The 21,885-nt window shown below is 39.2% G+C and overlaps 1 protein-coding gene across 1 annotated transcript in view; it reads left to right on the forward strand.

Annotated features, from left to right (window-relative positions):
• The window catches only part of SLC5A8 (solute carrier family 5 member 8), a 38,611-nt gene extending 18,298 nt beyond the window's left edge, over nucleotides 1-20,313 (forward strand). The window contains exons 7-15 of the mRNA XM_054574470.1: nucleotides 1,719-1,848; nucleotides 4,857-4,945; nucleotides 5,794-5,906; nucleotides 9,340-9,407; nucleotides 10,758-10,844; nucleotides 12,340-12,548; nucleotides 15,490-15,593; nucleotides 18,912-18,991; nucleotides 19,248-20,313. Of these exons, the coding sequence (XP_054430445.1) occupies nucleotides 1,719-1,848; nucleotides 4,857-4,945; nucleotides 5,794-5,906; nucleotides 9,340-9,407; nucleotides 10,758-10,844; nucleotides 12,340-12,548; nucleotides 15,490-15,593; nucleotides 18,912-18,991; nucleotides 19,248-19,373 (1,006 nt within the window). The 3' untranslated portion in view covers nucleotides 19,374-20,313. The remainder of the gene's footprint in view (nucleotides 1-1,718; nucleotides 1,849-4,856; nucleotides 4,946-5,793; nucleotides 5,907-9,339; nucleotides 9,408-10,757; nucleotides 10,845-12,339; nucleotides 12,549-15,489; nucleotides 15,594-18,911; nucleotides 18,992-19,247) is intronic.
• Nucleotides 20,314-21,885: the final 1,572 nt, after the last annotated feature.

The following is a 21,885-nucleotide window of genomic DNA, read 5'->3' on the forward strand; positions in this document are numbered from 1 at the left end:
AACTAAAAGAACAGTATTAGAGCTTCCTTAAAAAAAAAAGTTTTCCTTCAGAATAGCCCAATGGGCCTCCTTAACAAGGCAGACTACCTAAGCTCAGGGAAACCATTTTCACTGGCTTTCTAATGCTGGCTCCATGGGAAGAATGGATCCCAGCCCCAAATCAGACTTACTGGCCTTGGTGGACCATGGACAACATCAGACGTTGATAAGTGATCTATTTGAATAGCATTCAAGCCACATAAAACAATACGGTAAAGTATTAAACTCATATACAGGCAAGGGGAGTGCCTGAGCAGGAAGGGCCTGGGTATCTTTTCTGATGCTTTGGAGAGGAGATATAGTTACTTAATCTATTTTTTAGACAGTAACAAAACATAGTAAATTTAGTCAATCAGGAAAAATGGCTAGCAGTCTGTTGTTTGGCCCCGTTGCGGGGTCCGCCCAACCGGCAGCAGACGCTGGGGTGGTTGGCATGCCAGAGTCTCTTAGGGAAGCGAGGGAAGGGGGGAGGGCAGGAATGCCAGAGGGAGAAGGTGCACTGTGATGCAGTCTCAACAGAGACCTAAAGCTCTGGCGAGTCTTCAGACATGTCCCAAGTGAGGCCGAGGAGAATGAGCTTTTCAGTCTCTGAATCCAGTGGTCATTAGATGCCCCAAAGAAGGAGCCATGACTGTAGGGGTGGCACCTCTCCTCATGCTGGGGCAGATCATCACAGCGCCTACCATAGCACCACTGGAGAAAAGTGTAGCTGCCTTATTGAGAGAAATGTTTACCATTCAACTGATTATTAAGATACAGCATTCAATGGCATCAATACTACTAATATCAATAACTACCATTTAACAAGTGTTTATTACTTGCCAAGCTCTGTGTCATATAATATATACTCTTTCATTTAGTCTTATAACTCCATGAGGTAGACATTGTTATCTCTAGGTGCAAGTGAAGAAACTGAGGATCAGACAGGCTAAATTATTTGCCCAGGGTCACATATGGTAGGTAGAGACGTGTTTTATGTTCCGGTCTGGCTCCAGCACTGTTCCGTAAACCTTTGCATTCTACTGGGGCACACACCGTGTGGGGGCAGTGGGCGGGTGGGCGGAGGGATTGAGCAAAAAGGGGAAAGGACTCATGGACATGCGCAACAGTGTGGTGATTGCTAGGGGGAGGGGGTATAAGGGGACTAAATGGTAATGGGAAAAAATACAATAAAGATTAAATTAAAAAATGATGCTGAACATTGTTGGGGAAGATACTGTTCAAGGAATACAGGTTTGCCTTTCATACTAATGGATGGTGTTACAAACCACATTTAAACACATTTGATGAGTTGCTATGTAGATGCTAAGTATATTTAGCAGTTTAAACTGTAGTGCTTTTAAAAGGAAAATGAGTGATAGTTGCCGATCCGTTGATGATTAAAAATCTTTTACTTCATGACAAGAAGGCCTGAAGTAGTATAATTAGATACCATTATAAAGGTAACACCCATGGAACTCTGGGAAAACCTCTCCTGTTCTAAGTATTTCCAAACATGTTAATTGACATCATAAATAGAAAGTTAGGCCAGGATAAAATAAGTAATTGTTTTTGATAAACAGAAGATAATATGCATTTATTGAATATAATCATGAAAGTTTCTTCTGTTTATGTAACAACTTTCCTCTTTGGGATGGAAATTACAACTGTCACTTGCTGGTTTGTTTTCACTTCTGTAGGTCTCTCTATGTCAACCTTCTGGGACTCTGGGTAATCCTCATCTGCGCAGTGTTCTCTGGGCTTGCCCTGTATTCCAGGTACCAAGACTGCGATCCCTGGACAAACAACGAAGTGTCTGCACTAGACCAGGTTCAGTACCGTGCCTTTCTTACGTGTGCATTAATATCATTCTGAAAGCTTATTAGTTGAGAAGAAAGAATATTCATGCTCTTGTAGATAAACAATAAATAGGCATAATAGGATCATGTTTGATTTCTATAAAGCATTTGGCAAATTACTTCAGCAGATATAGCAAGAATAAAGAATGCTGTATCCAAGATTAAAATATTGAAATACCTGAAAAAAATTTCAAGCCAAGTGTTAAGTAAAAATAGTTTAAGTCTGGGAGTAGAAAAGTAAACACATTTATAAAAAGCTAAAACTATATACAAACCATGTTACCATAGAACTTTTTGTGGTATTGTTAGATCTCTCATTTATAGTTTACTTTCCAGTTTTTATTTTTTTTAAATATAGTAGTTTTACAATGTTATATTAGTTATATTAGTTTCAAGTATACAATATAGTAATTTGGCATTTTTATACCATACAATGTGGTCATCCCACTAAATCTAGTGATCTCTCACCGTGCAAATTTATTATATTATTGACTATATTCCCCTTGCCAGTCAGTTTTTAAATGACAGAGAAATGGATCTAATAAGTGAACATTTACTGAATACTAACTATATGATAAGATTCTATGCAAAGAGCTTTGCATGCTTTATCTCATTCTCACAACCTTGTAATTTTTAGTTTACAGAGAAGGGAATGAGTGAATCTCAGAGAGGTTACATAAATTGCCCAAGGTCACATAGCTAATAAATAGGAATAGCAGCCAGCACTGATCAGATATTTGCCATGGGTCAGGAACTACCATAAGTGCTTTGTATAAATTTCAGCTCTTAATTCTGAAAGCCACACTCTGGGATAGGTTCTAAGATTATCTCCCTTTTAAGGATGAGGAAATTGAGGCACAGAGAAGGAGATGACCAGCTAGTAAAGCTGGAGCCAGGATTCAAGCCCAGGCAGGCTGCCCCCAGAGGCCTAACTTTGAGCCTCTGTGCCATATATTGTCTTTCAGAAAGCGGAACTAGAATTCAAACCCAGGACTACCAGAGTATAAAGCCTGAGTTCTTTTTCTCTTAGTTCTTGCCAAAATTATTTCCTAAGGCTCACTTATAAATCAAGTGCCCAGGGGATTCATTAGAATTAAAGACAGGCTGAATTTCATGTTCGTGCAAATGCATCACATATTTCCAGAAAAATACCATTTTTGTGGAGTTAGAAAATGAGAGCATCCTGAGCTGTGTAACTCAACCCTATCTTAAAACATGCCCTCCTCATGGTAAACAGAGCCTTCCTATTTACCCAGAGAATACAAGAATCATGTTTACTCTGAAAATGGAAGCACTCTTCCAATATATTCCCCTGGTCAAGAATATTTGTGATTTTTTTGGTCAGTCTTTATTGTCTGTAGTTTGTATCATGAAGACAATAAGGATTTTGAAAAATTTTTTTTCATATACCTTCCTCTTACCCTGAACAACAACAACAAAAAAGCAACACATAAAACCTACAACTTCCCAACCTTGAGGTTCCTTGTCATAGAAAGCATACAAAGATCTCACATGCACACACCCATCATTTAGAGAGTGTGTGCTAAATGTTTGAAAAACAAAGAGGTATTCTCGTGACAGGATGTTTCTAGTACTGTGTCATTAATGCATCTAACATTTCACTGGGAATACAATACAAATAAGGCACAGAAGAAGATGAGGTCAAAGTCTTCCCTGAGGAATGCAAAGATACATTTCTGCTCCGTGCTGCAGGAGCTCACCCTAAGGAAGCAGGATTCGTACCTACATACAGTTTTACTAATTTTCTCTAATCAATCTTACCTCATTGATTTTGCCTTTACCTGAGGAGGCTGTTCAGAATATGAAATAATCACCCCAAAGATTTTGAGAACGGTGGTAACAGTGTAGAAGATTTTTAGTTCTTATTCTAACACCAACAATGGACACTTTCCCTTTGCTTATGTGTAGAATATTGCTTGAAGTTAGACTTTTAAGATATCTTACAAATATTGGGTCTTCATTTCATGGAGAGAGAAATGCTATTCTCATATCTGTGAATAAAGAGTTAGTAAGCTTCGGAGAACATGGAGGAAGCATTGCTAGAGCAATTCAATGCAGACCCTTCACACAATGGAGGATGCTTTTCCATATCCCCCAAACCAACCTCTGTTAAGTGAAGTGGATCAGTCTGATGAGGCCGGGACCGGCATTCACCCTGGACTGAGGGAGAAGGAATGAATAATGTTTCAATGCAAACGAGAGGACATTTTTTCTGGAGAATTATCTACATAGGCCCCTTGTGACTTAAAAATCCATTTTTTCTTTAAGGCTACCATGTAGCACGGTGCTCAAATCATACACCTTCCTATCCTTATTTAATACCTATTTTTCAAGTAATTTATCAAAAAACCAAGTTGGTATCAGGAAGTTGCTAAAAAGGAGCAAGTGTCAGGACTTTGCTGACATTGCTTTCCACGCGTCACTATGTCTCAGGCGGCTGTAATTAACGTTCAGTCCTGGGCAGTGATTGAAGTTCACAAGGATAGCCTTGAGTCATCCGGTAAAGTTAAATAAACACTGCTTTGCACAGAGGCGAGTAAAATATGTTTGAATTGATTTATTACTTCAAAGAATGAGCACAGCTGTCTTTTATAAAGCATTTACTGTATTCCAGATAGTGTACTAACAGTTTTACAGAGATTATCTAATTTATCTTTTATAACAACTCTATGAGGTTAGTATTATTACCCTTATTTCACAGATGAGGAAACTGAGGGTCAGAGAAATTAAGTTAAAAAAGCCATGTCTGTCTGGATCCTGAGCCTACTGTAGCCTTAACTACCACGCTCTTCTTTTCTTTAGGTCTTAGCAGTTAAAGGGTTTAATTTTAGGTATTTGGAAGGTTCAGCTATATGAAATAGCTACCTCTAGTTCCTGAAAAGTGCATGATAAGTGAGGCATTAGTTAAGTTTACTTGGTAGCAAATGGCACTCAGGAGTAAATTTTGCGATTTTTCAGCTCATGCCATATTTGGTCCTGGACATCCTACAAGATTATCCAGGACTTCCTGGGCTTTTTGTGGCCTGTGCTTACAGTGGAACATTAAGGTATGCCCTTTGACTCTAATAATACATGGTGTCCCTGTTGATAGTTTCCTTTTTAATTGGATATTGGTGGGGATAAAGCTGAATTCCAGACATGGGCGCAGGTGGCCCACCGGAGGCAGCCTCCTCCAGGATCCGCTGTTGGGTGACTCTGACCTCTGTGGGCTAGCGGTCTGTTATCTGCACTTGTAACTTGGTCCCTACTCCCTAATACACTGTCACATACCCTAGAGAGTCGCAACAATAGTGATCAATGATGACAGCTATCAAAAATGGGTGCTGACAGTCTTGGTTTAAAATATACATGTGGCTAAAGTATGGTTAAATGGAAAATTAGAATTAACATTTCCTACTTACATGCCGAATAATATACACTCTCTTTGAACTTATTCTTTGCACTTTCCTTCTGTGTTTGCTCCAGGGAATTCTTATTATTAATAAACTACAGCATATGTTAGTGAGGAATCAGGAAATTAATGATATTGATCTTTATGGCATATGTTAGAGAGGATTTACGACAGTCTTTCTGTGCACAAAGTGTGTTTTGAAGTCATTATATAATAATACTGCATAATCTATGCAGTACAGATCCTTTCTGTAAACACTGAGGATTAATTGCAACATGGAAACAACATTAAATTATCATTTTTCACTATTAAGCCTATAAATGTCACCTGAATCATTCTTAGATAACAGCTTTCAGGAAGATAATGCTATGATCATTAAAAATAATACAGTAGAAATCTGGATATATTTCAGAAGTAATGATTTGTTTTCCCTTCTCTCATTCCCACTTAAAGTATCATTAAAGTTTAAATATTCTAAATCAAAAGTTTTATTTTCTTTTACAGCACAGTGTCCTCTAGTATTAATGCCTTAGCTGCAGTGACTGTGGAAGATTTAGTCAAACCTCACTTTGGCTCACTTTCAGAAAAGTCTCTCTCTTGGATTTCCCAAGGAATGAGTAAGTTTCCATTTTCACAGTTCACTTTTTAACTCTGGGCGATGATTTGCAGATATACTCTTTTCCATGAACGATACAGAGTAAGAACCTCTGAGTGTAAATATATACACATATGTATGCCTTTGACATATTTGCCATCAAGATTTGGGAGACACACATCAAAAAGTGAATTGTCATGAACCACAAAGAACAATTTCCTAATCCAAGTCTGTTAAAATCTTAGCCACAGGGAAAAAATTCAACCCCTTCCCTTTTCAACTTTGACCAAAATTTTAAGAACTATCCTAGTTTGGAACTAGGCACCACACTTTTTTTATACTACCTAAGAAGGAGCTGTCAGTTTAAGGTAATCATCTGTGTGCACGAACTAAAGGTAAAGAAACAGAGCATTATGCCTTTTGACTCGACTTGATTGCCTGTTCTTTCTGTACATATAGATTGTCTGAAGGTGGCCTATGAAATTGTGCAAGGAATGCTAAAATTCTATTTTTAGATTATAGAACCTAAGTAGGGGTTTAATATCAGCTTGAATGGAAAGGTTTAAAGGCCTCCAGTTACCACATGACCCAGATATAGAATCTAACTCAAAGAAACCTGCCTGGTATACTTTATTCTTCATTTCGATGTCTTGAGTGTCATGTGGGGGAGCGCTGCTGCGGGTCGTTGCTCGGCCTGTCTGGGCAGCAGCTGCCGCGGGGTGCGGGGAATGGAGCGTGTCGTGGGGAGCGTGGTGCTCCGGGATCTGAGGGCTGCTGTCGGGGCCGCTGAGATGGGAGCAGGGCTCTGAATCCCGCAGAGCCCATCCTGGGAGTGTCGTGGATGGGGGAATAAGCACAAGTCATTGCAAACACTTCTCTGTTTGCCGGGAGAGGGGACGGGGCACTTCCCTCTTAGTGGAGAAGCACCCCCAGCCCCTTTCTTCAAAGGCTTTTATTGAAAGGGTTATCAGTGGGGCTAGGTAACAGGAATGCACAGGTTATCTCATTACATCTGTATGTTAATGTTTACAGAGAATGGGTGATGTTTTGAAGAAAACAAATGGCAGGAACACACCGATTTACATGGGTTTACATGGGTTTACATGGGTCTGAGAGGAGACTAGTAAACCAGAGAGATAGCTAAACACAAGAGCTTAGTAAACATAAAAGTGCCTAAGGGTATAGGGTTAAGGTCTGTGAATAATGTCAATTTCCTTCCCAGCATGAGCTGGCTGTAGCTTCCGAGGGGAAAACAAAGCACACTGTAAAGAATTTACCTTCAGGCCTGATTTCCCCGGAACTGCCAGATCTGGTTTAGGACTGACTCCAGTATAGTTTCGAGCCTGAGCCAGGCTGGGGAAGGGAGCCGCCAAGAGACAAGGAAACTTGTTTCAGATAGAATGAGGACTCCGGCCATGTCCAAGCTGAGCCGAGGGGTGCGGGCCTTTTTACCCCTTCTCCACGTCCCCCAGTTTCTTGTCTGCTGCCAATACCCGGTCGGTATCTGTCTTAGGTTGTCATCTCTGCATGAGATAACTTACCTGTCGTGGATCACCGATCATCTCACGGCAAAGCAGAGGCAGGAGCTGCGCCCCTGCCAGGGGGGACAGGCCATGTCTCCTCAGGGGCCTGTTTTCTCCCAGGCCTCCCTGCGTGTTTCCAGCCTTGGGACCCTCCGGCCTGTGGGCTGGGTTACAGTTCCTGAAACCAGACAGGGCGTTTCCCGACACTTGGGTGTACTTGTTTTAGAATGAATGACAACTTTTTTAGAAGAATCTTTAACCTTAGCACAATAACAGGAACAAACTGTCAAAGAAATTGTATATAATACCCAGTTTTGAGCCATAATTCTATATATAATTGTCATGACTATAACCTGAAACGAGAGCTTAATTTATATTCTACATTGTCCCCTAAATTTATGTAGTATCGCATCATTTTATTATGCACTCAGTTTTAATCCTGGAGCATAATTTCAGAACAGTCAATACTTCCTGAAGAATATTTAGACTGGCTCCTTAAGGGATTATGGAAGCTCAGAGGTGTAGCAGAATGAATAGAAGCTTTTGAAGCCAGACAGACCTCATCTTGCTTCATTAATTTACTCACTGTTAGTCTTGAGCAAACCCAATAACCCATTTGAGCCTCTTTATATGAAAAATATTCACCTTACAGGGATACTGTGAGGTTTAGAGATAATGCATACAAAATAAGAGGCACTAACTGGTGGTCAAAGAATGATACTGCTGATGATTAATAACGAGACTTATAATCTCGAGGTATTTACAGTAAGGACTTCATTAAGAAAAACATGGCAGATGATTTGACTGTTTTCAATAACTTTGAATACCAAAGTCCATAATGGTGGGCATTCATGAGCTATCAAATGGAGAAGACTCAAGCTAATGTTATTTATATTAGAATCAGAGACATAAAAATACATTGAAATAAGAGCTCTTTGCAAAAAAAATTAAAAAATAATGTAAGTTTTTCCATTTAGCTGCAATAAAATTACTTACCCAATATACTCAACAAAGGTGTGAGGGTCAGTGCAAGTAAGATAGGAGCAACATAACACAAGGAATGCACCAGTTCTATGATGAGCAAATTTCTTATTTATCATTCTGTATTTTGAGTTGTATATGTGGGTAGTTATATTGATTGACTTCAGGTGATCTTTGCTGAATGGAAGTCTTTAAAGTTTATTTTTTTTAAATAGGTTTTCCTATAATTTAGATAGTAAAGTACATACTTGGAGAAAATCTGGAAAATACTGAAAGTCAAAAAACCCCATAATCTGACCAGCAGTGGTGGCTGCAGAATTTCTATCAACAAGTTTTTGGAGAAATTTTAGCAGAAGGGAAAATATATTTGTCTTGAAATTGCCTTTGTTTGCTAGCTTAACAGGAAAGGCTTGGGCTTGTTGGTGGAGGTTATGAGAGGGCCTAAGGTCCTATACCACCCCTCTGTGTGGATTGCCACTTCCCAGAGGAAATGAACCCTTAAAGTCAGAAGACTCTAATTTCCAATGTATATTACTCCCCTCCCCTACCACATTGTACAGAGCAGTGTTGAACAGTGTCCTATTTTTGGCAAACTGAAAACAGGGACTGGAACCTTCATTTATATTAAAAAAAAAAATGTCGACAAGTGATTAGATTAATAACACAACCGTTCTTAGCTTTAAAATTCCTATACTTAATCCTAGGGATTCCTTACTTATATAACCTAACGTTGTCATTAATCCCTGGACACAATATCAGGATATTCTTTCCTTCACACGCTGCTGATTCTGTAGGAAAACACCCTTTTCCTTTTCCAGCTGGCTCTGATGAAGGTAGCCATTCTTCACCAGAGTCATATGGCTGTGAGTCAAAGGTGTGCCAGCTCATTCTATTGAGAAGTCTAATCCCCTGGGTCTGGGCTTTACCCTGGCTTTTATGTCATCCACCTAGGTGTGCTGTTTGGAGTGCTGTGTATTGGAATGGCTGCCTTGGCTTCACTAATGGGGGCTTTGTTGCAGGTAAGAGCTGACCCTCAAAGCTTTGAGTCATAGTTGCTTTTATTTTTAAAATTGATGTGACTGTTCTTCTAGACTTCTGTTTTTATGTATTTACCATATAGAGGAACAGAGATGACTAAATTATTTGTAAAAAAAAAACAAACTTTTAAATGAAGCTTTTCTTTTTGAGGTAATTGTAGATTTACATGCAATTGTAGAAAGTAATAGATCTCATATACATGCTTTACCTGCTTCCTTCCAATGTTATGGTGACATCTTGCAAAACAGCAGTACAACATCACAAGCAGGATATTGACATTGATACAGCCAAGAGATGGAACATTTCCATCACCACAAGGGTCCCTCCTATTGCCCTTTTGTAGCCACCCCGACTTCCTTCCTGCCCCTACTTCCTCCTTAACCCCTGCAACCACTAATTTATTTCCCATTTCTATCATTTGCCACATCAAGACTGCTATATAACATTCTTATATAAATGGAATCACATAGGATGTAACCTTTCGAGAATGGCTTCAAGGGAAGTTGTGAACTGACCCCCTAGGATCGTATCTCCAGTCTACATCCTCCTCAAACCCATTCCCTCTCACCAATCTCCAAGTTCCTTCCCTGGTTCGTAAGGTAGGCTTTTTATCTGTGGACAAATTAATGTGTCCCTGATGCTTCTTTGGTGGTTCTATCCACTCTCAAAAACTAGCTATCTGATTATTGGGAACGCAGATCTCTTGGCAGTTTCAGCTATTTGCATTTCTCCGTTCTTCACATTGTAAACTTCACTACCATGATTTTGGCATCTATACCTCAAAGCAAAGGTTGCCATTAGTCAATCAGATTTTAAATCTCTTTCTACATGATTTGATCAGTCTTTTTAAAAATCATGTTTTCGCTCTAGTTCCATACTTAGGGAAACAAGGATGGCGTTGGGTTTCTTTGCCACCTGTGGTCACTTAGCAGTGCTTATCTACAGGCTTGTTTTGGGGAGGACTTGAGACTATGAAAGCACAAGGGAGCGATGTGATTGGTTATCAAAGCCTGAGAGAACAAGGCTGGGAGGAGTGTTGTCACTGCTGACTTCGGGTTTCCGACGGGTGCTCCTGTTGTCTCCTGCGTCTCCACCTCCCTTACATTTCGATTCCCTTAGTGAGGATACCTGAAGGAGCACGTGGACACTTGACACTGAGAAGCGGAAGCAGAAGTTTCTAAGCTCTGATGATCTCTTTGCCAATGACAAGACTGCCATGCTTTTTGGGAGGAGGCTGAATACCTTAAATCCTCATCCTGATGAAATTAATTAGAACCATTTTAATTCTGGGCTTGAGATTTCTAATTGCTGACTTTATCTTATTTTTATAGGCAGCACTCAGCATAATTGGCATGATCGGCGGACCACTTCTGGGCTTGTTTTCTTTGGGCATTTTGGTTCCCTTTGCCAACTCAACTGTAAGTGTTAATAATGAATATGTGTAAAGCTTTCCTTCCAAAGTGCAGTAGTGGCTTTGCAATTTTTCCTCATTGTAAAGATGTGGTTCGTATGACATCCATCAGCAGGGACTTGTCTCGGCGACTTAGATTACTCATATCAACTTCGCTGAGGTGCACAATGAAGCGCAGTGCACTGGGACCCTGCAGTTTTGAAGCTCAATGTAAATGGCCAGAACAATATAGTGCAATTTCTAATATTCATAATATAATTAAAGGGCGACATTTTTCATGCATTTGTCGTTTTGCTCGTCTTGAAAATTAACCATTAACAATTAAAGAAGGAGATTGAGAAGGCTCAGAAATGAGAGATTTAAGGAGAGTAGAGCTGAGGATACTTGTGAATATCCAGAGCACAGCAGAGAAGCAATAAGGTTTTCACCACGTTGACCAGAAAGTTTCTACTTCTGATATTTAAAGCTGCCGTAAATGTTGGGGCCTCAAAAATAAAGAAGGCTCACTCTGCTTTCAAGGGCCCCCAGCTTAACGAAAGAGCTCACAGCCCTTGCCCGTAACAGAAATCCTCTGATCTGGTCAGCAGCTTTCTCATTCTGCCATTGTGATTTTGCTTATGTTTTTCCCTTCCTTCAAATATTGTCCCCCATCCTCTGTATGTGGAGCCTGAGGTACGGGCTGCCCCCTCTGATCATTATTCTTAAAGAAAGGAGGGAAATTCCACCCCAGAGGAAGGGCCTTCCCAGCTCCAGGTTTGTTTTTGTCCCCAGCATGTGGAAGCAGGGCTTAAATCATTCCGGAGCTGGCAAAACACCTGGATGACTGGTAAAAAGCAAGAGTAGGGGGCCCAAGTCTTCCACAGACTGGGAAAGCCAATGTCCTCAGAGAGGACGTCTCCATTTATCTCTGGAAATACTGGCTTGGTTATGTGCACCATTGCAGTCTTTTGTGAATATCCTCGCTCTTCCCTCCCCCCCCCCCCCCCCCGGCAATTACCCTGCAGTGCCGTTCCAGGCCTGCACGGTGTCAACTATAGGAATGAACTCTGTGGATGCTGTCTTCTTCCTGTGAACAAATGGCTCACGTGGCATGCCATTTGTTCACAGATTAAATAAAAATAGGGCTGGCCTGGAGTCAACGACTGGACTATTGTAGTGATTTGGGTGTGAAGAGACAAGGGGGCCGGAGCAGAAGCTGGCCATGGAAAGAGAGCGGAAGAAATGGAAGTATAAGACATATGAAAAGAAAAATGGGCAGGACCGGGTGACTGGCTAGATAGGGAGCTGAAGAAAGGGAAAGGGGTTACAGAGTCCTCGGGGCTGAGGAATCAGGGGCCCACGGCGCCTTTGACAAGAGGTAGGATCTTGTGAGAGGGAACAGTTTTAGGAGGAAGCTGGTAAATTTGGCATAGACCGTGTTGAGCTTAACATTCTAATGTTAATTTCCATCTCAAAGCAAACTGTTGTTTTTTGGTTTTTTTTAAAATACTCTTGTTTTGCAGGGAGCAATTATTGGTCTATTGACTGGATTTGCTGCTTCTTTCTGGGTTGGAATTGGAGCTCAACTCTATCCTCCACTTCCTGAGAGATCCATGCCACTTCCTCTTGAAACCTATGGCTGTATGAATAGCACAGACAATGGGACAAATTGGATGACAACGACAGGAATGCCATTTTCTACTAGTGTACTTCAAGTAAACAATGTTGAAAGGTACTGAATTAAGCTTTATAATGTCATAATTTTTAAAAATATATGTGACAGGTAGAGAACCCTAGTTTCTTTCTGTCTTGCCCGCAACGCTGTGGCTTTTGCATAATTACAAAATGAGTAGAGCTCAGTGGCTTTCTGCTATAATAGTTTGTTCAGAAATAGCAGAAGAAAAAGCCGTATTTTCTTAGTTTCTATAGAAACTTCTGCTTTACCTGCAGATCTGGAGAAGATTTCAACAGTAACAACAGTAACAACAATTCCATTATGGGTAAATGCTATGAAGTATCAGCTCTAGTCAAATAAAAAATTATCTTTGTGATCTTAAAAACTTTTAAAATGAAAAGCTCAATTATGGAAAAAAAACATTGCTTATATAGTTTTTGAAATACATAGCTTTTACTGAATAAAAGCTACAGTTATCCAAATATGTTGGAAGTTGCTATTTGTTCAGTTTTAAAGACTCCAAATCCTTAGAGCACTAGCAACAAGTGGACCTGAGACCTTCCTTCTGGAGTTTTCAGTATGCAATACACCTTTGAGCTTCTGGGTACAGATGTTGGCTGATTTAATAAAATGATATTGACCTGTTGGTAGATGAGTGCTTTATTGTATAGTGGATATGAGAGCAAGGTTTTCTTTAGTGAGTATGCAGTTGACCCTTGAACAAGACAAGTCTGAACTGTGTAGGTTCAGTTATACAGAGATTTTTTTTTTCAATGAATACATAAAGTACTATAAATACATTTTTCTTCATTATGACTTTGTTAATATTTTCTTTTCTCCAGCTTATTTTATTCTAAGAATACAGTATATAATACATATAACATATAAAATATATGTTCATTGACTGTTTCTGTTGTTGGTAAGGCTTCTGGTCAACAGCAGGCTATGAGCAGTTAAATTTTGGGGGAGACAAAAGTTATACACAAATTTTCAGCTGCACCGCTGGCTGGGGTCCCAACCTCCTCCTTGTTCAAGAGGAGGCTATGAATGTGGCCCAATACAAAATTGTAAATTTACTTAAAACATTGAGGGTTTTTTTATGATTATGTGTGGCAATCACACAAACCAACACTTCTTCTTCCAGTGTGGCCCAGAGAAGCCAAAAGGTTGGACACCCCTGCTAAGGTCAGGCGATGTCTCTCTCTCAAGAGAAGTAATGTGACAGTGTTAGTGATTTCTGTCCCACAGGGAATTCAGCTGTGAGAATGTCTGTCAGTGGGGGCTCAAGACTGGAACTCCTAATGGGTGGTTCTAAAGGTAGTTCCAGAACCTGGGGCCAATTCAGAGAGACTTGGCTAGGTGGGCTGTTGTCGGGAGGGGGGTGAGGAAAGGCAGGGAGCAGTCTGGACAGGCAGGAAAGCATTCATGAGGGCCCTGTTGGCATGTCATTAGACAGAGTCAGAAGGGGAGAAAAGATTAGTGGAAGGGCAGGTGGGAGGATGTCCAGGATGTACTTACTTCGCAATTTTGCCATCATTTGTTCTGGTTATGTAAATATCTCCCTTACTTCAAGAGCCTAAGAAAAAACGGTTATTTGAATTCCCAAAACAAATACATTGGCTGAGATTTACTGTGTGCCTGGTACCATAATAATCACTTTTATATGTTAGCTTATTTATAAAATAACTCAGTGAATAAGCAAGAAGTTCTAAGTATGAACTGTGTACTCAGCCCTGGGCTGGCTCCTCATGTAATAGCCATAGATAAAGTCTTCCCCTCATATTCGCTGAGGTTCCTGCCTTACAGGAAATTATAATTTAGCTGGAGACAGTGTGTTATTATATACAAAACAATGAACTCAGTAAACTCAATAAGTATAATAACTAGCACTGGTAAATAGCTAATAAATAGTTGATAAGTAATTGTTAAAAGAATGAACGTAAACAAAGCTGGAGCGTACATGAGCGTGAAGACCTCACAGAGGTAGTGCCACTCAAAGAATGCAGAGGTTGGCGCTAGGGGGAGAAGGTCTGGGAAGTCATTCTTGTCACAGAAAATGACCAGAAGGAAAGTTGGGTAAGAAAAAAATAAACTATTGAACAATGCGCTGAGATAAGGCAGCCCAATACCCTGGGCTGTCACGGGAGCCAGGAGGAGAAAGAGCCTGACCGTTCCCGGGTGGAGTCAAGGAAACCTTCTTAGGAGAATATTACATAAGCAGGAGTTAATCAGGTGAAGGAGGCCGGGAGAAGGGACAGAAGGAAGAAGTGTACATTGCAGAATGGAGAAGCAGCACACGCAAGGGCATGAAGGCCTGAATCCACAGGGCATCTTAGGAAATCATCCATAGGGCAGTAAGACACCCTCTGGTGGCCTAGCTACTGAGTTTCAGTTACCCAGACTCGGTTCTTATTTTTTAAGTTCCTAAGACACTCTCACTGTGCTGCCGTCCGCTGGTGTTTACCCCTCGCTAAGACGCATTCTTCCAGAACTTTCTGTTACTCAGCTCTGAGTTCAAGCGTCACTTCTTCACAGAGGCTTTCTCTGACCACATGTCAGATTGTCGTTTCTTCTTTCCACCTATTAATGTCACGTGACCTGTTTTCTCTTCTGTTATAGCACTTTCCATCAGTGGAAGTTATTATATTTATGGATTACTTGACTTGTTTATTGTATTTCTCTCCCCACTAGAATATAAACTTTACGAGGGCAGGAACTTTACCTATCTTTGTAATGATAGACTTTCCCATGACAAGAACAGTGTGGAACATCATTCAGAGTGGGATGAACACACATGGACAGCTAGTACTATAGTGTAGAGTCACGGTTCGGTCATGCTTTTAATCCCTGATCCAATAAGAGAAAATTGGGACAGCAGGTTATGACATTAAAATCATTATTAAATATTATATGTAGACTTTGCTGTGAAGACTACTGACACTCTTAGTTGCCAGTAGCATTACCTGAAATCTTACAGTTATGCTTTGCTCTCCCTCAGGACTCCACTGATGGATAACTGGTATTCGTTATCATATCTGTACTTCAGCACCCTTGGAACTTTGGTAACATTACTTGTGGGAATGCTTATCAGTTTATCAACAGGTAACTATCGAAACACCAGTATTGTTTTTGTTTTTGTTTTTGTTTTTACCTCTACATCCGTTTTTACTATATCCGTTTTATAGTTATTTATGCTTATTTCACTATAGCCCTGTTAACAGCCAGTTCAATTATTTATTCCATTTGACTCATGGGAAATTTGAAAAGCAGAAGACACATCTTTATTTGAATCTTTATTCTGCCATTTAGTAGCTGCGTGAACTTGGAGAAGTCTATATAGCTACTCTGAGCCTTAGCTATCTTGTGTGTGAAATGAAAACAATGATAATTGACCTGCCTATCTCACAAGCTGCTTTAAGACAAAAATAAAATGCTGGAAAGAAATTGTATATCCCTACGACAATGCTAGGGATTTTACATATATTGTTACAACAACCCTGTGCCATTGTCCCGTACTGACCTTTGTAAACTGTAAAGGAGTACACACATGTAGGGAATAACGATTATAAGCTTTATATTAAATAGTGTGCGAGGGCTATTTTCAGATGTTCATAAACTTTAAAAAATCAAATGGATAATACACGTAGTATACACTGCTCCCTTGGATCGCTGTACAACTGTTATCCTGGGACTTCAATTTGTCCTCACTCCGTGACGCCCCTTGGTCTCTCTCCTGTGTTAGGTTCCCTGCCATCTACATCCAACTCCTCCTAATTCTCCTTTACGGTCTAAATTGAATGGAGCCCATGGAAACAAGAAGGGAGTTTGGAAATGATGCACACCTCAAGAGAATGTCTATGATTCTCCCTTTACTTGATTGTTTGAGTAGAGAATCCTAGGTTGAAAATAAGTGTCTTGTGTGTGAGAGGCTGTCTTAATTTCCTTCTAGCTTCCCATGTTTCTGTTGAGAATGCCAGTGTCGTGCCACCTGCTGACCCCTTTCATGTGGCCCCTTTCACCGTGACTGCCCTGCCCAAGGCCTTCAGTAGGGTCCTTTCAGTGTGAAGACTCATGATCTTCAGTTCTAGGGCATTTCCTTATATTGTTTCTTTTGTAATTCCCCGCTTTCTCTTTCTGGAAACTCCTATTAAATTAAATGTTTGAGTCTTTGAGAGTTCTTCTAATTTTCTTATCTCTTCTCTCCTATTTTCCATTTCTGTGCCTATTAGGTCTACTACATGGGATATTTTCTTCAATTGCTTTTCCAATAATTCTCAAAGGAGCACTCTGATCCAGCCTTGAGAATAGTCTGTAAGGGAAGGAGGGCAGGTAGGAGGCTATTGCAGGAATCAGGTGAGCGGTCTGCAGTGGCCCGGACCAGGGGAGCAGTGTGGGTCGGTGAAAGGTGCCGGCCCTCTGATGTCCGACATTCCCGCACACGTGTACATCCATAGCAGCCGAACTAGGGGGAGGCAGCCCGCTGCCCTCTTTATCAGGTGCCTAACAACTAGTCAGACATCCTACACTTTGTCCAAGTATGTGGGATATCTTTGCTTTGTGCTACAAAGCTACCAGCACTGTGACACTTGAAGGAATCTTCTGTCAGTCATTGTTTTTTGCAATCTGAAGAGTAGTATTTTCCAAACTTCTGACACTTGTGTTTATAATGAATAAATCACATGCATAATTACTGGTGAAAATAATATAAATTATACCTATAATTATATTAATTATAATATATATTACAATGTATAATTATTACTCATTTATAATAAAGTTTGTAGTTATTTGTTATTCCTCAAACAGTTGTTTTAAATGATTCTCTTTCTTTTCAAAAAAGACTGGGCTTTTTCTCATAAATAAAATTACCAGCCCAGTAAGCTTGTTCTCTTGTCTTTTTTAATATACAGAGTGGGACAAAAGAAGGTTTATAATTCATATGTTCCATATTCTTGTATTAAATAATAATACAAGAATAAACTCTGTTTTGCATACTCGCAACTGTGAACCTATTTTTGCCCCATTCTGTATATTAAGACAGACTTTAAACTTCTCACCAGTAACCCAGTTGTTTAGATCTGGAATACAGCTAACTAATCCTACTGTACTATCAGACTTTTGGTCCTTATTTAACTCATTTTTTTCCTTGAAGAATGGAGTATTAGAGAAATCCTTTTTTTCCCCTTAAACTCTTTGACTCTGAAAACCATGCACAACTACGTATTTTGTTTTAAAAAGTAATGCTCTCTCCAGGTGAACAGGTATCCAGTTTGGTTAAAAACACTTCAACTTTATAAATGTCATAAATGACATTCCTACTCTACAGCAGCAGCGAGCGCCTTGGAAAAAATCTAGAAACATAAAATTCTGATGCTCCTTGGGAATTATATTTAAAATCTACTATAGGATACTAGGAATCTGTCAGAACATGCCAAACAGTCTTGGTGGGTGTTTCAGCCTCACCGCACCATGCACTGTGCACCAGTTAAGTGGGGTAAACAGTTCCCTGAACAGACGTGAACTGTGAGTGCTGGGATGGTTTTATGCACCGCTGCCTCTCTGGCTCCTGGTAGAGTCTGCAGCAGAGAGAGGCAATGATGTTGAGTGCGTTCACCTAAAGCTGATCTCTTGAGAACAGCAGAGGTTCCCATAATTAAAAGTCTAGTATTTTTACTGAAGTGGTGCTTCTTAAATATCCGAGGGCATAATGATCATTTCAAAAACTTGGTGAAAGTCAGAATTCAGTGCCCCCCCCAGAGGTTCTAATTGGGTTGTTCCAGGTTGGAGCCCAGGAATCAGCATTTTAAGTATTTCTCCTAGGTGCTTTGTGCAGAGGTAGTTTGAGAACCACTCTTTGAGATACACAGTTTTAAAAGCATCCTTTTTGATCCACAAATAAAATAACAAACCAAAGCAAGACCTTTGGGAAGAGGCATTGGATCAAATACCAATCGTCGTATTGGTTTTTATTTAAATAATGTATTCAACAGTTCATAATTTCCGGCGTTTCTTCACACACATAGCCACCAAATAGGGGAAAGGCAACTCTACCATCTGAAGCGAGGTAGACGGTTTGATATTTTAGTGGTAGATCATGAAGGGTGCTTTTAAACCAGTTTTCCTACCAGTAGTGAGCCAGATGACTCATTCTCTAGTTGAGGGCCAGATGAGGCCGTTGGCTTGCATTTACCTTGAAGCACTGGATGCGCACTGATCAGTGTGAGAGCCTTGCAGAAAGGGGCGGACTGAGGCAAGGGCGGCAGTGGGCTAAGTCTCCAGCACCATTTAAAAATTTCCTTCTCTTTTTGTTTTATGTGTGTAGAGTTGAATGTGCCCAGGTGAAATGCATGTATAATGGGCCGTCATTGGGTAAGTTATAGGTATTCTTTTAATAATGTAATTAATGTATATGTTTTTCAGGAGGAAGAAAACAAAACTTAGACCGCAGATTCCTATTAACTAAAGAGGACATTTTATCCAATTTTGATATTTTTAAGAAAGTAAGTTGGCTTTCTTTTTTCCTCAAATTAGTATGACTGCTTTTATCACCTGGATAGATGACTGGTGGGTCTTCACACTCCTTTGAACTCTGAGGGACAAGGAAGGTCTTTGCCTAATTTCATGATCTGTTTTTGTTCTCTCTCTCTCTCTGTAGACTACAAAGCTGACTTAAAAAAAGAAAACTGATAGTAACTATTTAGAATTAAATGGATGAACAGTTTTTTTTGTAATGACCATGTTAACATTTTCTTTTAGAAGGAGCATGTTTTAAGCTATAAATCTCATCCAGTAGAAGATGGTGGAACTGATAATCCTGCTTTCAACCACATTGAATTGAACCTCACAGATCAAGGTGGCAAGATCAATGGGACTCATATGTGAAGCAGCTGTGGTACTAGATGATCCTACAAAGTGTCCTAGTTTTCTATGTTTTCTAAGATAATTCAACCAGGTTTAGAATTTTTTTTTTTTTTTTTTTTTTTTTTTTGGTCTATCATGAATATGTTGGGGGAAACCTTTGGGGGACAAAATTTTGTTAAAGCAAAGTTCTGATTTTCCTCACTTACTACACTCATTAAGGATGGTACTCTGGAGTTCACAGTATCTGCACCAGCATTTCTGTCTCTCACTTCCTTATTTCCATGAAGCTATAGTTGTGAAAGTGATGACTCCCTATGTGCCAAAAGGCCAACACATGCATATGTACACAGACTTGGTGGTCAAAAGCATATTCTTACATCAGACATTGTTAAAAATATGTCCCACACTTTTGGAGCTAGCAAATAAGTTTTGGAGGTTTGCCAAAATCATAACAAATACTGAAATGAGCTTTTCTCCCTCTTACCACATACTCTATTCTTAGGGAGCAATGAGGTGGCAGGTCTGTATTCTGTGTATCTTTGCTTCTCATTGACCCCTACCAGCCCAGGGCACATGTTAGCCTTGGAACCAATTCTGGTTCAGGAAGGTGGTAATCAAGAAGCATGCTGTTTGGTACAGAATATGGATCCAAGGAACAAGGTCTTCTTGGTGCTATGCTTCTGTGTTTTTGCCTGTTGGCAAGAGTTCTTGGCCACTGGCTGCTTGCGCTGCCTTTCCTAGCCTCTGGGTCTTATCCGCATACCTAGTTTCTTACCCATCAACTTTGGTTTTATTGTGCACTTTATGTTTGATTGCCTTCCTAATTTCCTGTTTACCCTATTGTCTTGAAACACCTCATGGAAATCATGCTAACCCACATCCTGGTTCACTAAGCCCCAACATATAAATTATAAACACCCATGAGCCTGATACTGACTGAAGTGCCTTCAGTATAGGTACCTGTGGATTTGGTGACCCAAGGACATTCACATGACTAAAAATGGTTAAGCTCCCTGGAGTTTCCCTTGATGATGACATTGAATGCTATTAAGTTGAATTTTGGAACTACTTTGCAATCAATTAAATTTAATGATACGTATGCTTAGAAATCCTGAATTTTAGTATATTTTCCCAGTTAAAGAGCTCAATTACATCGGCAAACACTACTTTTCTTTAATGTTCTGGAATTACTAAATGTATGCTTTGTTCCATGTTTTAACATTTCAAGTAGGAGTCTTGAAATTTATTGTTTATTTTGCTACATTTCTAGCTAAGAGTTTGGTAGATATTGAGGCTTTCATCAATAACATTTTCCCTACAGTGCCCACATTAGATATTGCTTAGAGTTTCTTTTAGCTTTGCAGTGTTTTAAAATAATTTCAGAAATTTTAAGTACATTAAACTATTTTATAATTATATATATTTTTGCTTTTTTCCTGATATTTAGCTAAGCATACTCATTTACTGTTGTGAATTGAAAACATTAAGAAGTAAAAAAAAAAAATAGGACGTAGCATTTATCTAAAACTGGTGGATTTATATCACTTAAATAACTATGTATTCATATATTTTATATGTATATAGATGTTATTTTTAAATCAATGTACTTGTAAGCCTATATTGAATTTTGTAAATCTATACATGTTAATGAATAGAAAGACATCTTTTTTATTTTATGTGAGTGTGATTTGAACAATTGTTATTTATTTGATAATTCTAAATGCACATGTGTGTAGAATTCTTCAATTTTGGCAATCAAAATCAGGTTATTTAAATATTTTTTTCTCTTCTCTGACTGCCAAGGGGTTTTGCAATGCATTCTTACTGAGAGATAAGGCACTTCCATTATTGTCCACTTTCTTTTATCACAGTGTATACCTTTGTGATATTAGGAACTGTTGATCTTTTACATTTGTAAATATATGAGTGTTAGATATAATTCTTAAGAAATCAGTTATGTTATTATTAAAAATTATTTATTTTATCTAAATCTTTGGGAAAAATCAAAGAAATAATCTACTGTTCTTTATTTTTTATCACAACAACCCTAATGGGAGAGAAAAGCCCACACAAGTTGTCTATTTTTATTTTTTCACTGACACATTGTATGACCTTGAATTTATTCTTTATCTCCTCTAATGATGGAACATAATACTAAACATCTGCCTCACAGAAATAATATGAGTACAGATGATCACATAGCACTTTATTAACTCAAATAGTGTTACTTTGAATTTCAATATGATTGGAAATCAAAATTTGAAACAAAGCTCATTTGGTAGTTAAAAATACTGGGCTGTTGATAATTTGCAATGTGATGATGAAATTGCTTCTTCTCCGAAAAATATGTGTCATAGAAGTGTTAAAATATAGTTAGCAGCCAGCAGGATTAATCTAATAGAGAATGCAAACTTTAAAGAAGGTTGTATAGACCGGTCGTATTTACTCCATAGAGAAATAAAATGTTATATGTAGGATATAAAAAAGTGTAAATTGTATTCATCCATTTATGCACTCATGCAGTCATGTTCTC

The sequence above is a fragment of the Pteronotus mesoamericanus genome, unplaced genomic scaffold (genome assembly GCF_021234165.1).
Source record: "Pteronotus mesoamericanus isolate MK-2021 breed Mesoamerican mustached bat unplaced genomic scaffold, CSHL_Meso_final contig_263, whole genome shotgun sequence".
In the NCBI taxonomy this organism is placed as follows: domain Eukaryota; kingdom Metazoa; phylum Chordata; class Mammalia; order Chiroptera; family Mormoopidae; genus Pteronotus; species Pteronotus mesoamericanus.